Raw genomic sequence first — 20,391 nt, forward strand, 5'->3', positions numbered from 1 at the left:
TTGATTTTCTTTATCTTGATTTTTGCCGCCATGACCAGTACGGAGGAGTGGGAGTGTGGGTGGTATCCTTTTTTTTATTATTATTTGTTTTTTCTATTGCACACTGTGTCATAACCTACAATTTATGTACTGGCTTAGTCATGTCAGCAAAAAGGAGGAGAAAAAAAGATTTGGAAAAAAGTATTCCAGCTGTTTAGAATCATCGCTTCTTGTGCATCTGCTCTAGTTAATAAGGCACTGATAGAATATATTACACAAAATGTGATAGTGTGAAGATGATAACAATTGTTTTATATTTACATATTTATAATAATGATGTATTAACACCTGTAGCGTTGATGCTATAGCAAAATCCACAGTGGTGTTAATATAATATTAACAAGTAGCACTAGGTCATGTTATTTCTAAAGCACATCAAAATGTGTTGACCAAAACAATTAAAATGTGTGAAATCTACTCAAGCAAACCAACAGTAAATCGACAACGCTCCCAAAGAGAACACATGGACACTTCACACACGCCCCGGCACACAAACTAAAGACAATAAACTTGAGAATTGTAGTTGTTAAAAAGTGACGCTGACGCAACACATACTGTATGTATTTTCAGGGAGGCCAAAGGACAGACACAAGAGCAGAAAGGAAGATTAATTATTAACGCTATCAGACCCTTACAATTATATCAGCACAGCAGCTCTGGCTGATAAGACAAGGAAGGAGCCATGACCTCATCCTTTTAACTCAATCATGACCAGCGTCCACCGTCTGATGAGTTGTATTCCTTAAGACTATAGTGTTATACTGTAGCAAAAATTATGTTAACAAAATGTACTTATTTGCAAGGTTGTTAATAATTAGTTTGCTGAGGAAAAACTTCATCTCACCTCAAGAGATTTACCTGTAAATTACACAACATACAGTACTTTTATCACAGGTATCAGGGTTCACATCCTGAGTCCAGTCTGTGCTCAGGTTCAGGCAACATTATCACTTTAGTTAAAAGTGCAATAATAGACTTTTGGCCTCTTGTGGCAGCAGAAACAAGCTGTAAACATAACATTAACATAATATGACCTTTCAAGTGGTGTATTGAACTTGTCAGCAGATAGTTACCTCCAGAAGAATGTTTATTTGGAGTCATGTTTCTTTCTGACAAACATATTCACTAGCTCTGTTTTTTGGTGTCTACCAGTCAAATCCTGTGGGAAATATCTGGCTCTTGGAGGTGCTAAATTCTCTGCTGTGTTCACCAGCTGGTCACTGAGTTTCCCCTTCTGCTGTTTGATGTTTGGTACGTAGTGCGCAGTGGCTTTTTAGAGCTTTTTCATTAAGAAACAACTGCCTGCAAACCAAAACAGTAAGGTTAGGGGCCAGACAACCAAAATTATGAACTGAAATGACGACTCCATAAAAGAGAAAGCTGTAATATATTGACAGTAATAAATCATAAAATGACCATGATGATCAGTGATTAAGGAAACATGCCATGTTATAATACTTGCTTCTCTGACAAAAACAGCTGATGTGAAATTTCTATTCAGGCCTGTAAATTGTGCCTTTATTTGTCTGTTTATGAGTCGTTGGAAATCATTAATCTTTTAGAAGGTGTAGATGTTTGCTATGGTTAAACTGAGTGATATGTTAATGGAGGCAGGCAGGAAAGCAGGCAGTCACTGAACTCCAACTCCAGGGAAAAAACAACTCTCTTCAGCTACAGATTGATTGTTGAATAGGGCCTCAACTAGGGTTGGGAGTCTCTGCAGTGAAGAGCAGCCTCTCTGCTGCACCGTGAGGAAAGATCTCAGTGTCCAACATGCAGAGCAGGTACAGAGATTTTGTGGTGAAACAGACTGAGAAGAGAGTGATTTTCTTCACCACAGAGTTGACTGAAGTTGTTAAATGCCGCAGTGTGTGTGGCTCAGCCACTCTCATTTGTTACAGCTGATCGCTACTCCCCTCCGTGGACGACTTAACACCTCTGGGCGATGGTAAACAGTATTTACAATACACTTCACCTTCGTCTCGTGAACAAAATTATTTAGACACTAAATTATAACATGATTAAAACTGGTGCCTTTTGAGATGATGAAACACATCTCCTTGTTAACTGCTTATAACTAGTGTGTGCGCGCCTTTTTCTGATTTTATACTTTGATGAATCAATTCAGAATCTTCCACGTCCACATCGCGATGCATCTAAGAATCGAATATTTACCCTACTCCTAGCTTCAACCTAAACCATCTAGGGCTTCAACTCATTATTGGGACTGCAATACTCATTTTTAAACACTAGATTCTCACATATTGCTCCTTTAACTATCAATTATAGGTATTACTTCTTCCCTCTTTAAGATATTTAGCTGTAAAATGCACAACAAATAAGACATTTCAGAGTTTTACAGAGAAATCAAAAATATTCACGTGTCAAAGTCACATTAAAATTCTGTGATAACTCTAAAATGCTCCTGTTCTCACACTTCAGATGACAGTGTTGATGCTAAATGTCCCCGTGATTGGTGGTGACACCTCTCTCAAGTAACAGTAATGTGATTCAGAAGAGCCAGGATTGATTTCTATACATCATGTCTTGTTTAATTAAACTGCGCGACAGCTCGTCTATTCAGAAGGGTTTGAGCCTAAAAGACAGAGTGGCTTCATCTGTTTTTATGCTGGCAGTCCTCAGAAGAATCTGAAAGATCATTTTCCTTATGACTAAAATTCATAACAAAAGCAGCACTGGAAATGAGTCAGACTCTTAGATGCTTCTTTGATATGCAAGTACTGCTGCAGGTCTCCACTTATTTTAAGCACCAAAAACCATATGTGTCCGCGTCTCCAGACAATGAGATTTTATTTTTAAATTACATCTCAGAGCGACTTCTAACAAGATTTCTGAGATTTGAAGCTAACTCTGTGCATTTGCTATGAGCAGCACAGAAAAATGCATTTTATTGTCAGAGTTAACATGCGTGTGTTGGTGACGTGTGAAGCTCAGTGACAAACATGTCACATCAGGCTGAAAAAAAAACACAGGGAAGGAAGGGGAAAAACTAGTTCTTCCAACAGTGGGAATATTTTCCCTCTGCTGTACAAAGAGCTACTGTGTGGTGGCGAGAGGGCAAGATGAGAAATACATGAGCGGTGAAAGGATTTTTCCATGGCAACCTGCTCCAGTGCGTGCACTTCTCAGTTACGCTTCTCATACAGGAAAAAACCTGCATGTTTTTCTATTGTGGCCTCATTCTGTGCGCTGAAGGAGCTGATATCAAGAGTGACCGGGCACAGTGAAGGCATGCAGCCCTGCTTTTTGTCAGTTCATCTACTGGGAGGAGTACACACACACACACGCAGGGTCAGGTCAGATTACTGAGAAATGTAGTCAGCTACCGAATACAAATTACATATCATTCTTTTTAATTAGTAACATAAACTACTGGATTACAAAAAAAACTCCACATCAGAGACGTTGTTGTAGAATTTTCACTTACTCAAAGTGTTTATCTTTTCAATATAAATAAAAAGGAAGAGAAACTTCATCACTCATAAATCACTCATTAACAAACAAAACAAAAAAATACGGCCCGTGGCCACAAAAAGTTACTCTGTGGTCACCAAATGTTCCTCCTGTGGCCACAAAGTTTTAGCTCCACACAGTGAGCCTTTGCCATCACACCTAAATTCTTTCTTGCCTTTTAGTTTCTACAAAAACAGAACAGGACTTGTCAGCAGCTAACTACTGATATGTCGGGGCTACTGAAGAGGGGCTTACTAAGCCCAAATGAACCGCTAAACTACAGAAACACAAAGGGTGGACTACAAAAAATGAAACAGCAACAAAAATGTAGGAGTGAATGGTTGCAGGGGCTTACGTGGCTACAAAATAACTCATCTAAGGACGCGATGTGCTGCGGTGTGTGCCACCAGTTTCCGCAACTAGCCAAGAATTCAAGCATGTTTTAATCAGAAACATTGCCATGTTCATGGCAAGAACTGGACAACCCAAGCATCACAGTTGAGAAAGGCTTTATTAAGTTGAATCAAAGTGCCTTTTCTGTAATGTTTTTACTTAGGTTAACATTTGAGGCACCAAATTTAGGGGCTTGGTGGCCCATGGCGCCGGTGCTAATATTAGCATCTATCCCTCTCAAATTTCAATACTTTTATGGCATAGAATAAATTATTCCTTCATACTGTCAAGTATCAAAAAATTCCTTGCCATTCGATACCATATTACAAGACCTGAAGAGTTTTGACAGTTGGTTATATTTTTATAGTCCAACACTGTACAGATATTCCATCAGTTTCTTCATGTTAAACCAGGTTGAGTAAAGTGCTTGGAGTGCTCCCCAGACTTTGAACAGCTTCTTCCTTTAAAGTCAGTAATTATGTCTATAATGTAATTTTCCATTTGTTAAAGTGGATTAGATATTGAAAAAAGTATTGTTCAGGAACTGGCATCAAAGCTAAGGTAATCAAAAATGTAATCAAGTAATCCTTGACAATGTATCTACAATCCAATTATACATATTTTCAAATGTAGTCTAGGCTGATTCTAGTTATATTATTTTTTGTAGTTTGATTACACAATCCTGACTGCATGTAATCTGTTACTAGTGCACACAAGACATATAAACATCCTAAACACAGACAGAAGTTACCACCAGAAACAGACAGCTGCCGCCTTCAAAAATGAGCAGAGTAAGGAGACATGTGCTCCAGAGTAGCTGCCTCATCATCAGGCCACGCTGAGAGACCAATGGCTGTCACACACACACACACACACACACACACACACACAACAAACACACATTCTCGCAGCACAGATGGCTCATAGGCACACGCAGCAGCACATAGTGATGCCACATCATGCCAAGACACTAATAAGACTTTCCACTTTGCTATATATAACCAGGCTTTCAAGACTGGTCAGTGTGTTAAAATAAGAGTGTGTGTGTGTGTGTATGTGTGTATTTCCCGCATCCAGCTGTCCAGCAGCCTCTGTCTCACCTTGAACTGTCTATGTGCCGGAGTGATGGGCTCCAGCTCCCCATCTCCATATTCAAACACCTCCTCCTCCTCCAGCACCCTGTCCAAGTAGCACAGCACCTCCTCCTCTTCCTCCTCCATGATTCTCTCTCTCTTTTTCTTTCTTTCTTCCTTTCCCTTCACCTCCTCCTCTCCTCTCTTTGCCCGAGATCCCCCCTTCTTTCGTCAGGGCCTGCCTGGACACATCAGTGTTTTCCCTTCAGTGCAAGACGTCTGGACACCGAGAGAGAAAGAGAGAGGACCCCGCCTACACAACCCCACCCCCTTCCTCTGCTGGGCTTCCTGGTGTGAGTATGTACGTGTGTACTCTATGTGTGTGTGTGTGTGTGAGAGAGAGAGCGTGTGTGCCACTGTTCCACCTCGGTCGATGAGGTCTGCCCTCCCCTCTACATCCGCCCCTCCCCTCACAACAAACAGCTATCCAGCCACTTCCTTGATGGCTACACAGGCCGTTTTCTGTCTGGAGGCTCGTCTGCGTCTTTCTCTTCTTTTCTGTCTTCCGTATCTTCAGGCTAAAGCCACTTCCTCAAAAACACACAGTTTCTCTGTTTTTTCTCACATTACAGAGAGTTCATTTCTCTCCCGTCTTTCTCCTCTCTGGCCATTGTCTCTGTATTGATCTGCTGAGAGTCTTGGATGTGGAGCCGAGAGCGGCTAATGTGCAGCCAGTGCGGCTGATTCTAATTACAGGTCACACAGTTCACTGGGCAGCAGTTTGATGAAGGCGCAACACGGGGTTAAAGTATGAAATAGTGTTAAAGAAAGACATGCCACTCCAAAGATAATGAATAACTCTGGATGTTAGAATGGAAATGAAACTGAAAATGTGAGTAACGCAATGATTTAATCCAGAGTTTGTGAATGAACACAGTTTACTCGCCACGACCTCTCACCCTGCTCCTGACCCCCAGGCGCCACTTTACAGGAACTGACACCCACTGCTGCACCATCAACCACCCTCGACATTTTTCTCCCCACATTTCTCGCTGAAGATTTTAGAACTGTTATTCCGTCTCTTGCATGTAAAATTAAAAACCAAGGAAGGTAATTTATAGAGCTGCAATGATTAATTGAAATTAATCAGCAACTACTTTGCTAATCAATTAATCAGTTTGAGGGATATTTAAGAAGAAAAGAGTCAAAATTATCTGTTTCCAGCTTCTTAAATGTGAATATTTTCTGGTTTCTGTACCCCTCTATGACAGTAAACTGAATATCTTTGGGTTGAGGACAAAACAAGACATTTGAGGACGTCATTTTGGGCTTTGGGAAACACTGATCAACTTTTTTTTTTGTGACTGTCTGTCATTTTATAGACCAAACAATAAATCGATTAATTGAGAAAATAATCAACAGATTGATCAACAATGAAAGTAATCATGAGTTTGCATCACAGCTACACTCTCTGTCCCCAAGTTTACTGGACTGATACCTTCTCTTTTTTGCTACTCATTGTCCAGATACACCCCATTCCAATAATCCTGGGGATAAAGATGTAAGGAAATAAAAACAGACACAACACCTCCTGGTATGTGGCCTTATCACTACCAAATAACAAATCAAAAGACAGAAGTACCAACACTGAAATTACACACACGTCAGCTGTGTTGAGAAGATGCAATTTATCGTTAAAGACGAGTTAAAAGATTTTGAGAAGATTTGGCAATCTTTACTCTCTCATCTTGCAGAAGGAACTGTTTAACCACAGTCCAGGGTTGTGGTGGGGAAGCAAATGGGTTAGACAAGGGAAGAGCTTGAGGTCAGTTATGGGCTACATTTTTCCTTTTTTTCCTTCCTTTCCTTCTTTCCTTTATTATTTCTTTTATATGTTTTGATAATGTGTTTGTTTATATGGAAAAGAAGCATGACAATACAATATTTGGCTATCTTAAAATATTTAAAACAGAACTGTTCTTCAGAGTGGGCAACATCTCATCTCTGCAGGGTTACATGTGCAGACTAATCTTGCAAAATCTAGGCTGGTTCTTCGTGTTGCTAACTGCCGTGCCTATATTACTACACATATGGGTCAGACCTATTTTACAAGCCAAGGACTTGGACGAGCATTGGGAAAATAAACAAGAGTAAGAATTTGTTCTTGTGGCTTGTATTTCTAGGTCACCAGCACTATTACAGGCCATTAATATGACCAGAGAAAGGCTCAGAGGACAAAGGAAAGAAAAAGACATGACGAAGAGAATAAAAAGAAGAGGAAGAAAACAAAAGCATAAAACCACTGAAGTCAATTTTATTTTTATAGCCCAAAAGGCTCATTCAACACCCTTTGTCCTTTGTAAGGATCAACATATTGATTATTTTCCATTACCACATGTAATACCACATCAATATCTGATAAATATAGTATTAAAAGTACAGAAGCAATAAAAACTTCTCTAAGTGCCAAGATGAGACCATTGTCAAGACCATTATGGATGCAATTTAAGACCTATTTTGCATCCATACAGGCAAAAAAAGTACAAGCACCATTTGCATTTGTGATTGTGTTGTTCTGTAGTTGTTACAATGTGATCAACATCCTACTTTTTCCCCAAAACACATTTAAAAGCAAGACTAAAGTTAAATCCAGCTTCAGGACAGTAAGTGTAACATCACAAAATACTTTTTAAGACCAGTCAAAATCATACTAAAGACATTTTATAGCCTTAAATTCAGATTATTGGATTTCAGACTTTTTAAGGGCCTGCAGAAACCCTGTAATAAAAAAAACTCTTATTTTGTGGGCCTAGAACTGTTTCTTCATTTTGCTATGGTATTGAAAGAGGTATTGAATATTGTTCTTTTTATAGTAGTACTGAATCTAACTTTAAAATTCTGGTATCACGAAAACTTTAATCTTTAGACCCTCCTTTTGAATAAGGAAAAACCCTTTAAAGGAGGGAACCTAAGGAAGAGCAACTGGCGAGGGATCGCTCTTCAGATAAACAAAAATGATGATTTGAAAGCATCCCAAAATACAAAACAAAAAGGCCAAGCTGAACTCTCATTAAAGCATGCACACGTACAAACACGCTCCTCATGCTGAATGTACGCATTTTGGCATGTAGGTGTCAGCGTTGGCTCTCTTGTGTCAGCGGATGAAAGGGCCCGTGCAAACTCAACGGAAAGAAAGGCAGACTTAACATGGCGGCGAGGAGGGGACGACTTCAGTGGAAAGACCTTTAGAGTCCGTACGACAGCAGGCGTAAGTCTGACATTAATCCTCCACAAACAGGCTCTCGCAGCATCAAACCAGCTGCCAACATGACCAGTTCTGACTCAATTTGTGACTGGAGTGTAGGTGCCAGGAGACAGAGCGGATGAACATACACAGTATTACAAATCTAGATATCTAATGCTATGGTTTGCCTAACATTATGAATGCAGTTATGGCTTCTTGAAAATGGAAGGACTGAAATGTTTTAGATACCTGCCCTGATTAAAACTCTGTACAGTGGTTTATATGATTGGTGTGAATTAAATCATTTTATTTCAGAATTTATCCTGACATATAGCCTCTCACAGCAAGTTACTGAGCTATTCATTTTATATACAATTACATTTTAAATGTGACTGTCCTGTCTTGTCTGTTCTTACCCCAACCTGCCACTAGATGGAGACACAGTTTCATTTACACAATCTGACCCCTGCGCTGAGTGACTCACACTGAATACAACAGAACAGCAAGCATCATAATTCACACATCACCACCATTATGAGAAGGTCAATGATCAAGACCAGAGTATGTTTACAGTGCTATGATAATACAGCTGCTGGAAAGAGAGATAAAAAAGGGGCTAATGAGGAGAGAGCAGGCAGATTTAAAGGGCTCATTCTCTATTTCTGTTCAATGTATAATGTATTATGAAACAAGGTAGATCCTCTAAAGCTGTGACGGTGTAAATCACATAACAAAGGTCTGAGCCAACCACTCATGGTTGCTGTTTTCATTCAGGTCAAAGCTGCTGTGATGAGTGAAGTGAAAGCCTGTTAGCCTCTTCCGGTGTGTGTGAGCGTGTGGGAGGGCCAGTTCAGGTCAGGGTCAGCATGACTCCCGCTGAGCCTCCCTGGGGTGCTGCAGCACTCACTCACACAGTCAGACTCACCAGCGGTCACATGGGACGCACAAGTCACATTCATATAAACACGCGCACACAGTCAGCAAGTCATGAAAGGAGCGCCGCTAACCCCTGACCTACTGATACAAAGGAGGGAGTGAGTCAGGACCACAGACACTGAAACATGCAAATAAAGACATTAGCACTTTTATGTGAGCACTACGTCACTACTGTCTATTAGAACGTAATAAAATAACAACAACTCCACGAATGTCTATTTCATGAAGGTTTTGCATCAGCTGTTCTAAATGCCTGGAGTCTGATAGGATTTACTGGAAAAAATTGCAGAAAAGATTAAGGTTTTATGTTTCCTGCAGCAGCAGTTTATGTAGAGTAAACAGAGGAAGTACTGCTCTTCTTCATCACATGCACAGTGATCGCCACTGTGACTAGGGATTGGTGTCATTAAGATTTGTTGATAACAATTGTACACTGGTACTGATACCACCCAGCATAATTTGGTGCATAAAATAAAGAAATTATTTGAAAATAGAGCCAAACTGAAATTGGCTTATCAAAGATATATTTTTATCAGCATATGTGTTAATATTGACATTGGTCCAAAAAATCCAGTATTATCAGACTCAAGCTGAAGCGATTCAACTGTTATTTTATTATTTTTTTCACAATAGCAACATATTAAATTGTTTCCTGAGTTATCACAATTATTCAGGAACATATCAGTATTTTAGTACTGACCAGTCAGGAACTGGTGCTGGTTTTGCGCCGGCCTTCAATAATCACCCCTAAACGTGATCTAATAAATAAAGAGATGAGCGCCACTTACAGTATCTAACTTCTAAATTATGCACTGTTGGTGTACAGAAAGAAAATGAAAATCCAAAGGAAAACACACCACAGTACTGAACACTAACTGACAGACAAATGATCAGTGCAAGGACCATGTTAAAAAGAAGTCTACAACAACTATAACTTTATGGATAACCTCAGGCCTAGAACATGTTCTGCATTCACATACAAACTGGCAGATCATGATGGTGGCGTCAAACCCCATCTGGGTAAGCCATCATTTCCTGCTGCAGTATGAATGCACCACCTGCAGCGTGCTGCGGGGAGTCTGGCTATTGTGGCTTAACGCTAACAATTACACTGGGTCATAATCTGACGGCTAACGTCAGGAGGAGACAATCAGCAGTCCCAAAGTGACTAAAAAAGACTTGTCATAGATGGAGACCTGACGCAAATAACAAGAGAAGAAACATTAGCTAACGACGTATCGCACACATTTCTTTAAATATGTTGCAATAACACTTACTTACATGCCCATATTTACATTACTGGGCCCTATAATTGTTCCCCCTGTGCATACATGAGAATTTTTTAGTACTAAAAAAACAAAATTTTGATAAGACAGCTGAAGTTGGGAAAGCTACTGAAGAGGACTGACAAATTTAACAAACTACTCAGCGATCATGATGGGAAATGAGGGCTGTATTTCAGACTGGGGGATGGTTTTTACATTCCTACGCATGTACCCCTGATATAATGTGTGTTTTGTAGCGAAAATGTCTCAGGCAGACATGGGAGGGGTCACAAAGACCAACCTTATTTTTCTGTGGGGTCACGACTCAGCAAGGTTGAGAACCACTGCTTTAAAACAAAACCTAATAGAAAGTAAATAACAAAAAAAGAAAACTGGCCTGAAGGAGAAATGCACCTGAGCCAATCAATCATCGAGCGTGTAATGACAACCTGAAACACTCAGCCTGTGATTTATGCTGCATGGTCCTGTGTCCCCCATCTGTCACATGATTCCATTGTCTTGTAAATATGAAGTTGTGTGTAGAAGTTCAAGCATGAAGGACTGCTACTGATTTTTACCTGCCTCCGTCTGGTCATGTGTCTATGTGGATGTGTATTTGTGTGTGTGTGTGTGTGTGTGTGTGTGTGTGTGTGTGTGTGTGTGTGTGTGTGTGTGTGTGTGTGTGTGCTTACCCCTGGCGGCAGGCCCTCTGGTGGTGTGGGGGAGACCGTTTCTCCGTCGGTGCCCTGGGGCGCGCACAGCTGGGGCGACATGGTGGGCGATTCATCTATAAAGGGCAGTGTCTCCGAGCCATCCTGAGACTTGCCGTCCTCCGCTCCGTCCCCCTCGTAACCATCTGTGTTGTAGTTAAAGTCTGGAGGACAGAGACGGGGAAGGAGAGAGAGATGAAGAGAGAGATAGATGCTGATTATCATTTCACCACAGAGAACAAGGCCATCGCTGGCCTCCAGTGACTCACTATAGTACTTCCTCAATGCTATTTTCAGCCACTGAATTCTCCTTTTGCCCACCACTTATTCTGTTGGCTGTGTGGAATAACATAAACAAGAAGGGGAAAAGGGCTTACTTTTAAACGTTCTAATGATTTAAATACCCAGTGTGTAAGATTTAGGGGGATTTATTGGCAGAATATGTCAGAAATGGAAAATAATATTCATTAGTATGTTTTTATTTGTGTATAATGAGACCTTTATATCTACAGAGGGTGCATTCCACTTGGGCTGCCCATCATGTTTCTACTAGGGATGTAAGCGATTAGTCAACTAAATGATTAAATGTCACCACCCTCAGTAGTCAGTTAAAATATGTATTAATATTTTATTAATATGTGTTTAAAGCCAGTTAAATGATGCCTTTAAAATGTTATGCAGCCACACTGGGGCAGCCTGGATGTTGTTATCAGCAAGGTGGGACAGACGACAGCTCGTAAAACTAACGCGGTTTGTCTGTATTTTGTTCTAGAAAATTAAAATAAGTTTGTATGTAGGCTGAATCAGAATAAACAGACATACTACGCAACTGGAGCAACGAATAACCACGTTCAGCACAGACATGTGGGCGTTAACCTGCAAAGAGAGCAGGCTGCAACTGCTAGCTCTACTAAAGTCAACCCCACTGCAAACTCTGAAAAGAATGTATTTTGTGGGGTTGTTGTCATATTTTGCAGGATAATATGTAATGTTTATAAGCACAGTGCAAACTGTCACACATTTTGGCAGCACTTACAATACAATATGGTTATTTGAAAATATGATTAACAGCCTCAAATGGCTTGTAACGCATACTATATTTTTTCAGGCGATGTTCACCATCAATTTTCACTGTTTACTTAGAGCTTTCTTGTGTTAAGACTACTCAGCTGGTCTAAATCAAAACTTCTGTTTTAATAATCAGGATAATTTCTAGTTTCTACAGCAGCCCAGAGCCGATAAGTTTCACAGCCACTGTAGGTTCTTCTGTACATTTGGAAGGGGAGGGTGAAGCAAGTATTCAGTTGGTTGCAATCAACAAGCTCACTGCTAGATACAATTAAATCCTACACACTGGTCCTTTAAGGTGATACTGTAGGCACAAAAACACAAAGAAAATGGGTGAAAATTAGCTGAAACTTCTGGAGACAATTCATGCATGCTGGGGGCATGTGGATTGTAAAAAGAATGAAAATAGGACTACACAGAATAACAGACTAACTGCAGACAATGGACGCTTGTGTAAAGCTCAGTGGCTACAAATGTGCAAACAGCATGAAAGCAGTCTAGCATCACAGAACTGAGCAGCAAACTCCACATGTAACTTTCTCAAGTTTCACTTTGTTCCTGCGATACTACGCTCTTGAAGTTTTCTATATTAGGCTTAAGAGTGAGAATTGAGGTCGATATTCATGTCCAGTGACAACGCTGGCGTTTAGGCCTGAGCAACAGTGACAGCTCCAGTGGAAGGGAACAACGCTGACTCCTCCTCTGCCTTCAAAAGAACACTGGTGAAGGAAACAGCAGAATAACAAAAAGGCACGGGGAGATAGAAAAAGCCTTTGTCGGACATGAAAAATGTCAGGATGACATCTTTTATATCTGGTGTCTTTTTAGAGAGGAAGGGTGTATGTTTGATGGACAAACTGAAGCTTAAACACATACTATAATGAAAAACAATGAATAAAAAATGCAAAAACTGGAGGCAAATATGTTTGCTTATGCTTACACAATAATTATAGATTTTCCAGGATGTTTTTTACCCTGATGGCATAAAAAAATCCTGTTTTTTTATCTGATACAGAACAGTATATGTCTTTTATGAACTTGGAATAGAGGTACATGCACCAAAGCTTGTGTAACTGTAATAAAAAGCTATAGAGCAGTGGGCTGGTGTAAAAGCAGAACCAAGTGTTTGAAAAGCGTATCATGTGGGAGGTGCGTAGGTGACTGCATATAACCTACGCTGAGCTCAACCACCACTTTAAAATACAAATGCATGTCAATTCACCACCATTACACAGAGAAACATGCATCTGAGAGGGTGTGTGTTTTTGTGTACAAGAATAGCAGACAACTCTAACGAGCCACAAGTGAGAACTAATTGGAAAATAAAAGCAGGGGTCAATCCCCACGGGGACAACACACGCACCATCACACTAATGCTGATGGGTGCCTGCCTCGAGTGGCCGACACACTGCCGCCGTCTGTCACCTTCTGACACGCATCATAACCCACAGTCACTGGACCACCCACCTGCCAATCAAAAAACCTCCATCTGTTAGTTGCATGTGGACCGTGGGGAGCCATAGCAACCATATGGTTTATTTGTAGCTGTTGGGCAAATAGCTGACAAATGGTGCATTTGGGTCTGAGCTGACTCAGTGAAGCATGTTAAAAAAAAAAACAGCGACAGTGTGCTGAAGCGCTGCAAGATGACACGAGTAGAGCGTGAGACATGAAGGTGAGGACGGGGTTAAAATACTGAGGTACGGTCATCTGTCCAACGCCAACTGTGCTGCGATCGTGCCACAGAGAAGAGATGCTCTTCCAATATGCAAACGTGTGGTTGCGTGTATTTGTTTTTTCTCTCTCCTCTATCTCTCTCTCTCTTCCATCTGCTTCCTCTGTGACTCGTCTGTACACCTCCTGGCCTCCTGACAGGCTAGTTCATCCCAATCTGCTGAAGTTGTGTGAGTGCAGTGATGGGGAGTACTTACATGTAATGGCATTATGACATTCATTGACAAAGCAAATGTAATTGTAATCTGTTACAGTTAGGAAAAATATGCAATTAAAATTACTAATTAAAACACTAGTGATTACAAAGGGGTTACAGCCGGACATATTTTCGGAAAAAAGCTTATAAGCAGAATATCATATTCTTTCTGCTGTTTTGCATATTTTCTCTGTGCAAAAGTGCTGTCTTACGGCATATTTCTGGATCCTTTCAATTTAAATAGTGTCCTTTTCATTTAAACATTTTTTTTTTGATACAGCAACATATTCCTTCAGAGGTCACACATCAAAAAAGACTTCAATTTGAGTGAAAGGCAAAAGCAATGAGGCTCTCTCTGACTTATTTTATTTCTTTATCTAAAAAACTATTGAACAATTTATTATGAATGTACTGCAATTTCAGTTTGAAGCAGTTTCAAGCACTTCACAAACTTTGAAAACATTACATTAACTTGTTCAAGCATTATGTTTTCAAGTATTTTCAGCACTGTAAGAACTGTAAAATGTTTTGTTTGCTGGCATATTTGATGTTAGCACTCAAAGAGCCCAAATCCTTTCAACCTCTCTCAGCTCAAGGTTGATGTTTTGAGACTTAACTGTGAGCTGAAAGGATGGATGGATGGACGGACGGATAACACGGAAAGCTTTACATGTTGCCTAACAAAGCTCCGTCTAGACAAGCACCAAGGTCTGCTCCCTCTTTCACAAAGATGCACGGCGTGATTCATTTCTATTTGCAGAAACATCAATAGGCAGCAGAAATCATTCAGAAATACAGTCAATAGTGTGTTGAGCAGAGATTGAATCCATCATGGAGAACAGAGGCAAAGACAAAGGAGAGCAAATTGGTTGAACGCACACAGTGAAGCACAATCTGCGTGCTTCAAGCTTACTTACAGTTGCCTGAGCTCTCATGCATTTGCTGGTTTAATGTCAGCTTTGTATGCATTGTCTGTTAAACTGTTAATGTGAATCATTAGTGTAATTTTGTGTTTGAGTGTGTGCAATTTGGTGTGAGTGGTCATTATTTCTGCTCATTATGTCTGATTAGCCACATTAATGCAAGATAGACAGATACAAACAGAGGGAGAAGAGCAGAGACAAAAGAAAAGGGCAACTATGAAGAAGAGGTCTCTTTCACTCGGTCGCTGCTGCTGCTGTTCTTTGGCCTCTTAGTGTCCAGATCAGACCGAGAACCAAAAAAGTCACAGAACAGAAGAGATCAAGGAGACAGAATTGAAGGTTTTGTATTCAGAAACACTCTCATGCCAATATGTGGTGGAACATGTTAGCAAAACATGCCAAATAAACTGGTGGTGATATTGAAAGGCACTGCTGCTGCTGCTGTGTAGAAGCTCAGCACCTTCATTGATCATTCAACAGATCAGTCTCAGGGCCCTTCAGCTATTATATATAGGTTTTGGATTAGGCCAGGGCAATAAATCAAATATAATAAATATTGAATAGTTTCAATTAAATGCATTAAATGCTCGCTGCCATGAAAGCACATAATGAATAGGCGCTGGCTCATAAACAGCCAATCATATCCCTTGATAACGGAGCAAACAGACACTCATTTAACAGATGTGTTGTTCAGCTGCATCATCGACGTGATACAACAACAGAAACAGCGTGTGTGTTTCTGTTGTGTGAAAATTGTTCAAAATAAAGTGGTTAAATTCAACCTTTTTTCTCCTTGTCTTCATTAAAAATAGGTAGTGATGATCAATAAATATCGATGGACTGAAATGAAACATCATGATAAATTGCCAAGCCCTAATCTTGATGCGCAACCTTTGATGTTCTTAAGATGTTTTAGGTCTGATTTGTCAGCTCTACAGGGCTTTCAAACAGAAACCAGCAGAATGTCAAAACCTGTTCACATCCTAAATGACAACTGAAGCAGACGTGCATTATTGTTGATTAAAAATATTAAATGCTTTAATGATCTGGGAAATCAAAATTAAGGTCATGACCCAGATGAGATTGGCAATATCGAGTAAAATGGACATATACTGATAAATTAAGTATTTTTAAATGAATTACTTTTAAGTAAACAATAACATCTAAGATTTAACGGTAATTTACCATTAGCAGGTTTAAATTTAGCAAAAGACGCACATAAGACATCAGTTTAAACCAAAAGATTGTCCTTGGAAGGTTAAATCTCAAAACTTACAATTCATCCTCTGGAATGTCTGTTCATTCAGAGCAATCCATCCAACACTAAAACAGAAGCTTCAACTACATGTACTCTTGTATCACAAATTCGTGCCAATCCATCAACTAGATGTTAGGCGTGAGGTGTAAAGTCATACGGTGACTAAAGTCATTAGGGTTTCTCCTTTGGGGAACTGAGTATGTGGAGAAAATTTTGTAGCAATCCATCATATAGCTGTCAAGCTTTCATCCTGGTACAAAGAGGTGGACTGACTGACCAATTAACCATCCCATGAGCTGTGCTGCCAGCTGGGCTAAAAAACAGACTTCTACAGCCTTTAGGATTTTCATGCCAAGAAAGCTAAACAGCAAAAAAGCTAATAAATATTACCAAAGTAATCTAGGCTTATGACGTCTTTTTCTCAAAGTAGCTGCCACATTTTATTACAGCCTCAAAGTATGTTGTAGTTTTATCTCAATAATTAAAGGTTACATAATCATTTTGCTGAATATCTGTCACCTTAACTACAGCTGGCAATGAAAGTGAAATTTAATCTTTCACTTGTGCTTTCGTTGTGTCATTATTTATGTCAGAAACTAAAGTCAAACATTAATTATGCAGCCCCTCTGAGTCTACATGAGAAGCTTTGCAACCGCATGATGAGTGTGAGAAACTGTGTGAGTGTTTGATTTGTCTGTGTCCAAACGGGAGAAATCAAACCAGCTGTGGAAGTTGACAGCTGTGTGGTTCAGTGCATGCTTTGGATGTTTCATTCGGTCCACTGGAGCAGCGGTTTCCATCCTTTTGGGTTCATGTCCGCCTAAAACAAAGCTATGCTTTTCTTGGGACTCCTCCTCACATGCTGACACACCAGATCAACCAAAAAAGTGATTCATCCCTCAATGATGGGTTTATCTGAATCATTTTTAGAGACGTTACAAGGTAAAATCATCCAGACGGTTGCAAAAGATAAGGTAAAGATGAGACATGTTTTGTAGTTTTGTACTCTGATAATCATTCTGGGACCCTAAAGACTTTTTCGGGCTCCCCCAAGACTCTATGTCACTGGTATATAAAATTTCTCATTATCTCAATGGGGTCTCATTATCTATATACGCCTATACGTATATATTTCTTTTTAAAGGAGCTTTTTAAAGGTTCAAAAATTAACTAAAAGCTATCAAAAGAATGTGAAGAAATACTGGTTTTAACTTTATGTCAAAGACATCTAGTGTGTTGCAGAGATATCTACTGAAGTTAGCGTGCTAACCAGCTAGCCCTGGCCCATCCTGCCTTGCATTGCCACTTTCTCCCTCAAGACGGGATACCCCACTGCAGAGTTCAGTCTGTTCTTAATCCAGCGTCAGTGGATACAGAAGTAGCATTGCACTGAGAGCAGGAAACCAAGCTCAGTGGTGAAGAAAGAAATTACAGGAATAGAAACAAATTGAGAGTTAACACTGGCATTGCCTTCCACCACTGCAGACACCTCTTGATGAGTGAAGGCAAGTTTGATGCTTCTTCTAGACTGGTAAGTAAACAGCTGTTAATGCTAATGCTAGGTATTTAGCAACAGCTTATGAAGGTGGTTAAGTGTACAATGTTAATGACTGTTAATATGTTTACTAAGTTAGCTGTTTGTTGAAAGAAAACTCCAACTTTCTGGTGATATGCTGCCCTCTATTTGTTTGGAGTATGAATTCGAAAGCAGGCCAATTCTTACACATAGAACATTTTCATATATTATTAGGATCATTGTTCAAAAGAGCTGTCTTGCTTTGCTTCAAATTTCCTTGAACAAACAATAAAACAGGTTTTTCAAGATGAGATACAAATGTACATTATAAAATATGAAAGAGAAGGTGCATTTTCAAAGCATCATCACACACCACTCAGTGGCATTGCTGTTTTGTTTCTCTAAAACCCTGCCACAGTCACGGTACTCACATGTGCATGAGCCAGTGACACTGGAGTTGGCACGTGCACATGTTTATCTGCACTCATTCTGACAGGCTGAAATGTGGGCTGCCTCAGTCAGCTAATGCACCCTGACAATCCCCTCGCGTGACAAACAGAAAAATCAATGCTTCACTGTCGGTCTATGGAGAGGATTCATCAGCCCTAACCTGCTATTACTGTTCAATAGAGCTGTCCCAAAACGCACCGCATGTTTTACAGGGTTAAAGCAGGGACAAGCTTGACATGACATGCGGTTTAACAGGCGATAACGTCAGGTAAAAGGATTGACTTGCAGAGGCGGAAGATCCTATTGAGAAATCAATGCAGCTTCCCGTCTGGCACATTACTTCAGTGAAGTGAAATGGTCAAGATTGACCCCTGCTCACACACACACGTCCACAGACCAGAGAGACACAGTGAAACCAGGGCAGCTAGACTTACCATGACTGGACAGGAGAGAACGAATGACACACGCAGCCTCGAAGAAGAAAGCCATGAGCACGCTGGCGTGTGTGAGTGTGTTTTCTGACCTAAAACACCTTCACCGGCAGACATCCGTGTCACCAAGGCAGTCGGGCAAACATTATGTCACAACATAAGTCCCGCTGGTCCCGTTTCTTCCACTCAAAATTCAACAACACAAACCGTGCAGCCACAGGAGTGATATGAAAATAAGTTGGGAGCTGCTCACCGTTGAAAGTTTCCACTGCTGTGACCCTCAGTCAGATAGGACTCATTCAAATTAGGGCAACAATGCTGTATTCAACAAACACCCACAGCCTAGGGGGAAGCAACAAACTCGTACACACAAAAAGAGTAGTTACTGTATGGAAGCTATAAAATCCTTCTGCGTACAACCAGATGTTTCTCTGCCCGGTGAACACTGTCACGTCAGTTTCCTGCTGGCCAATAAAGACTGTCCCAGTTATGGTTTAGTGGTCACATAGTCATAAAAATCAATAGTGTGGGTCTATACGCATGAATTCTTGGTACACTCCATGTACTGTGTGAAGAGGAACCAATTAAAACTGTATTTCTGGTTCAAACAGTCAGAGACACAACCATTTGTCAAACTGTCCGTGGATTAGTGGAGTTTTCTTGTACAAGAACACAGAGAGCATACCTTCTAAATGATTATTTCAGAGGAAGCAAAAGAGCACACATTATTTACTCAGAAGTGCAGATACTTCTGTAAACAATGACTCTGGTAAAAGTAGAAGTACTGATTCAACTTCTTTACTTCAGTTAAAGTGAAAATGTTCAGGCTCTGAAATGTACCAAGTAAAAATCAGCCCTCTGAAGGACATTTCTACCTCACCTTTTGTCCACGCTCAAGTCTCTCTCCCTGTTTCATCTCTTATGTCTTTTTCATCTTGTTGGATCTATTTTCATGTTTTTGTGCCTTTTTTTGTCTTGTTACATCTGTTTAACCTTGTTGGGTCTTTTTTTGTCTAATTGCATATCATATCTTTTTTGTCTTATTATACCGTCATCTTCTTATTACTTATTTTACATCATTTTTATTTTGTTATGTAGTTTACATTGTTTCCACATTTTACATCCTTTTCGTATCATTACATCTGTCAGGTGTGATATGCACTGATGGACTGAAGGAATCGGGGGTTTTTTTCTATTTTATTGTCTCATCCATTTAATTTGAAATTGATGTCGTCTTGACGTTGGGAAGACGGCACACAATGATGCAAAATAAAAAATAATCAATAATTCCTCTCAAATGTGAGCCTGTTTTTAAAATGTAAGGAGTTAAAGGTACAGCCATTTGTGAAAAAAAAAAGGAAAAAAGCTACCAGAAAAATAAATACTCAAGTACAGATACCTGACAACAAGTATTGTGTTTATTTCCTTCTGATATCTAGATTATTTTAATACGTAGTTTGGGTTTTTCCAGCTGCCCCTGGCTCTTATCAAATGGGGAAGCATGTAGATACAACCCACAATCAGATGTGAATAAAAATGGAACACTGTCAATGAAAAACAAGACATGTCATCACTGCCAGACACACAAAACATCTATATGGATATTTGCAAGCAGCTCTGAGCCCATTCACTTCATTTAAAGTGTGTGTAAAGCAATGACAAATTTGTTTTTTCAGTTTAT

General features: G+C 40.0%; 1 protein-coding gene across 4 annotated transcripts in view; it reads right to left on the reverse strand.

The window, feature by feature from the left end:
- abr (ABR activator of RhoGEF and GTPase) overlaps positions 1-20,391 on the reverse strand; it is a 186,086-nt gene that overhangs the window by 104,339 nt on the left and 61,356 nt on the right. For 3 of the 4 annotated variants that reach the window (XM_084730804.1, XM_084730805.1, XM_084730808.1), the window contains exon 2: positions 11,117-11,298. In XM_084730804.1, the coding sequence (XP_084586930.1) occupies positions 11,117-11,298 (182 nt within the window). Of the gene's footprint in view, positions 1-11,116; positions 11,299-18,713; positions 18,858-20,391 lie in introns of those variants that run through there. The other variant, XM_084730806.1, reaches the window with a different exon arrangement.

Source organism: Lutjanus erythropterus, chromosome 11 (genome assembly GCF_056507025.1).
Source record: "Lutjanus erythropterus isolate fLutEry1 chromosome 11, fLutEry1.hap2, whole genome shotgun sequence".
NCBI lineage: Eukaryota > Metazoa > Chordata > Actinopteri > Lutjaniformes > Lutjanidae > Lutjanus > Lutjanus erythropterus.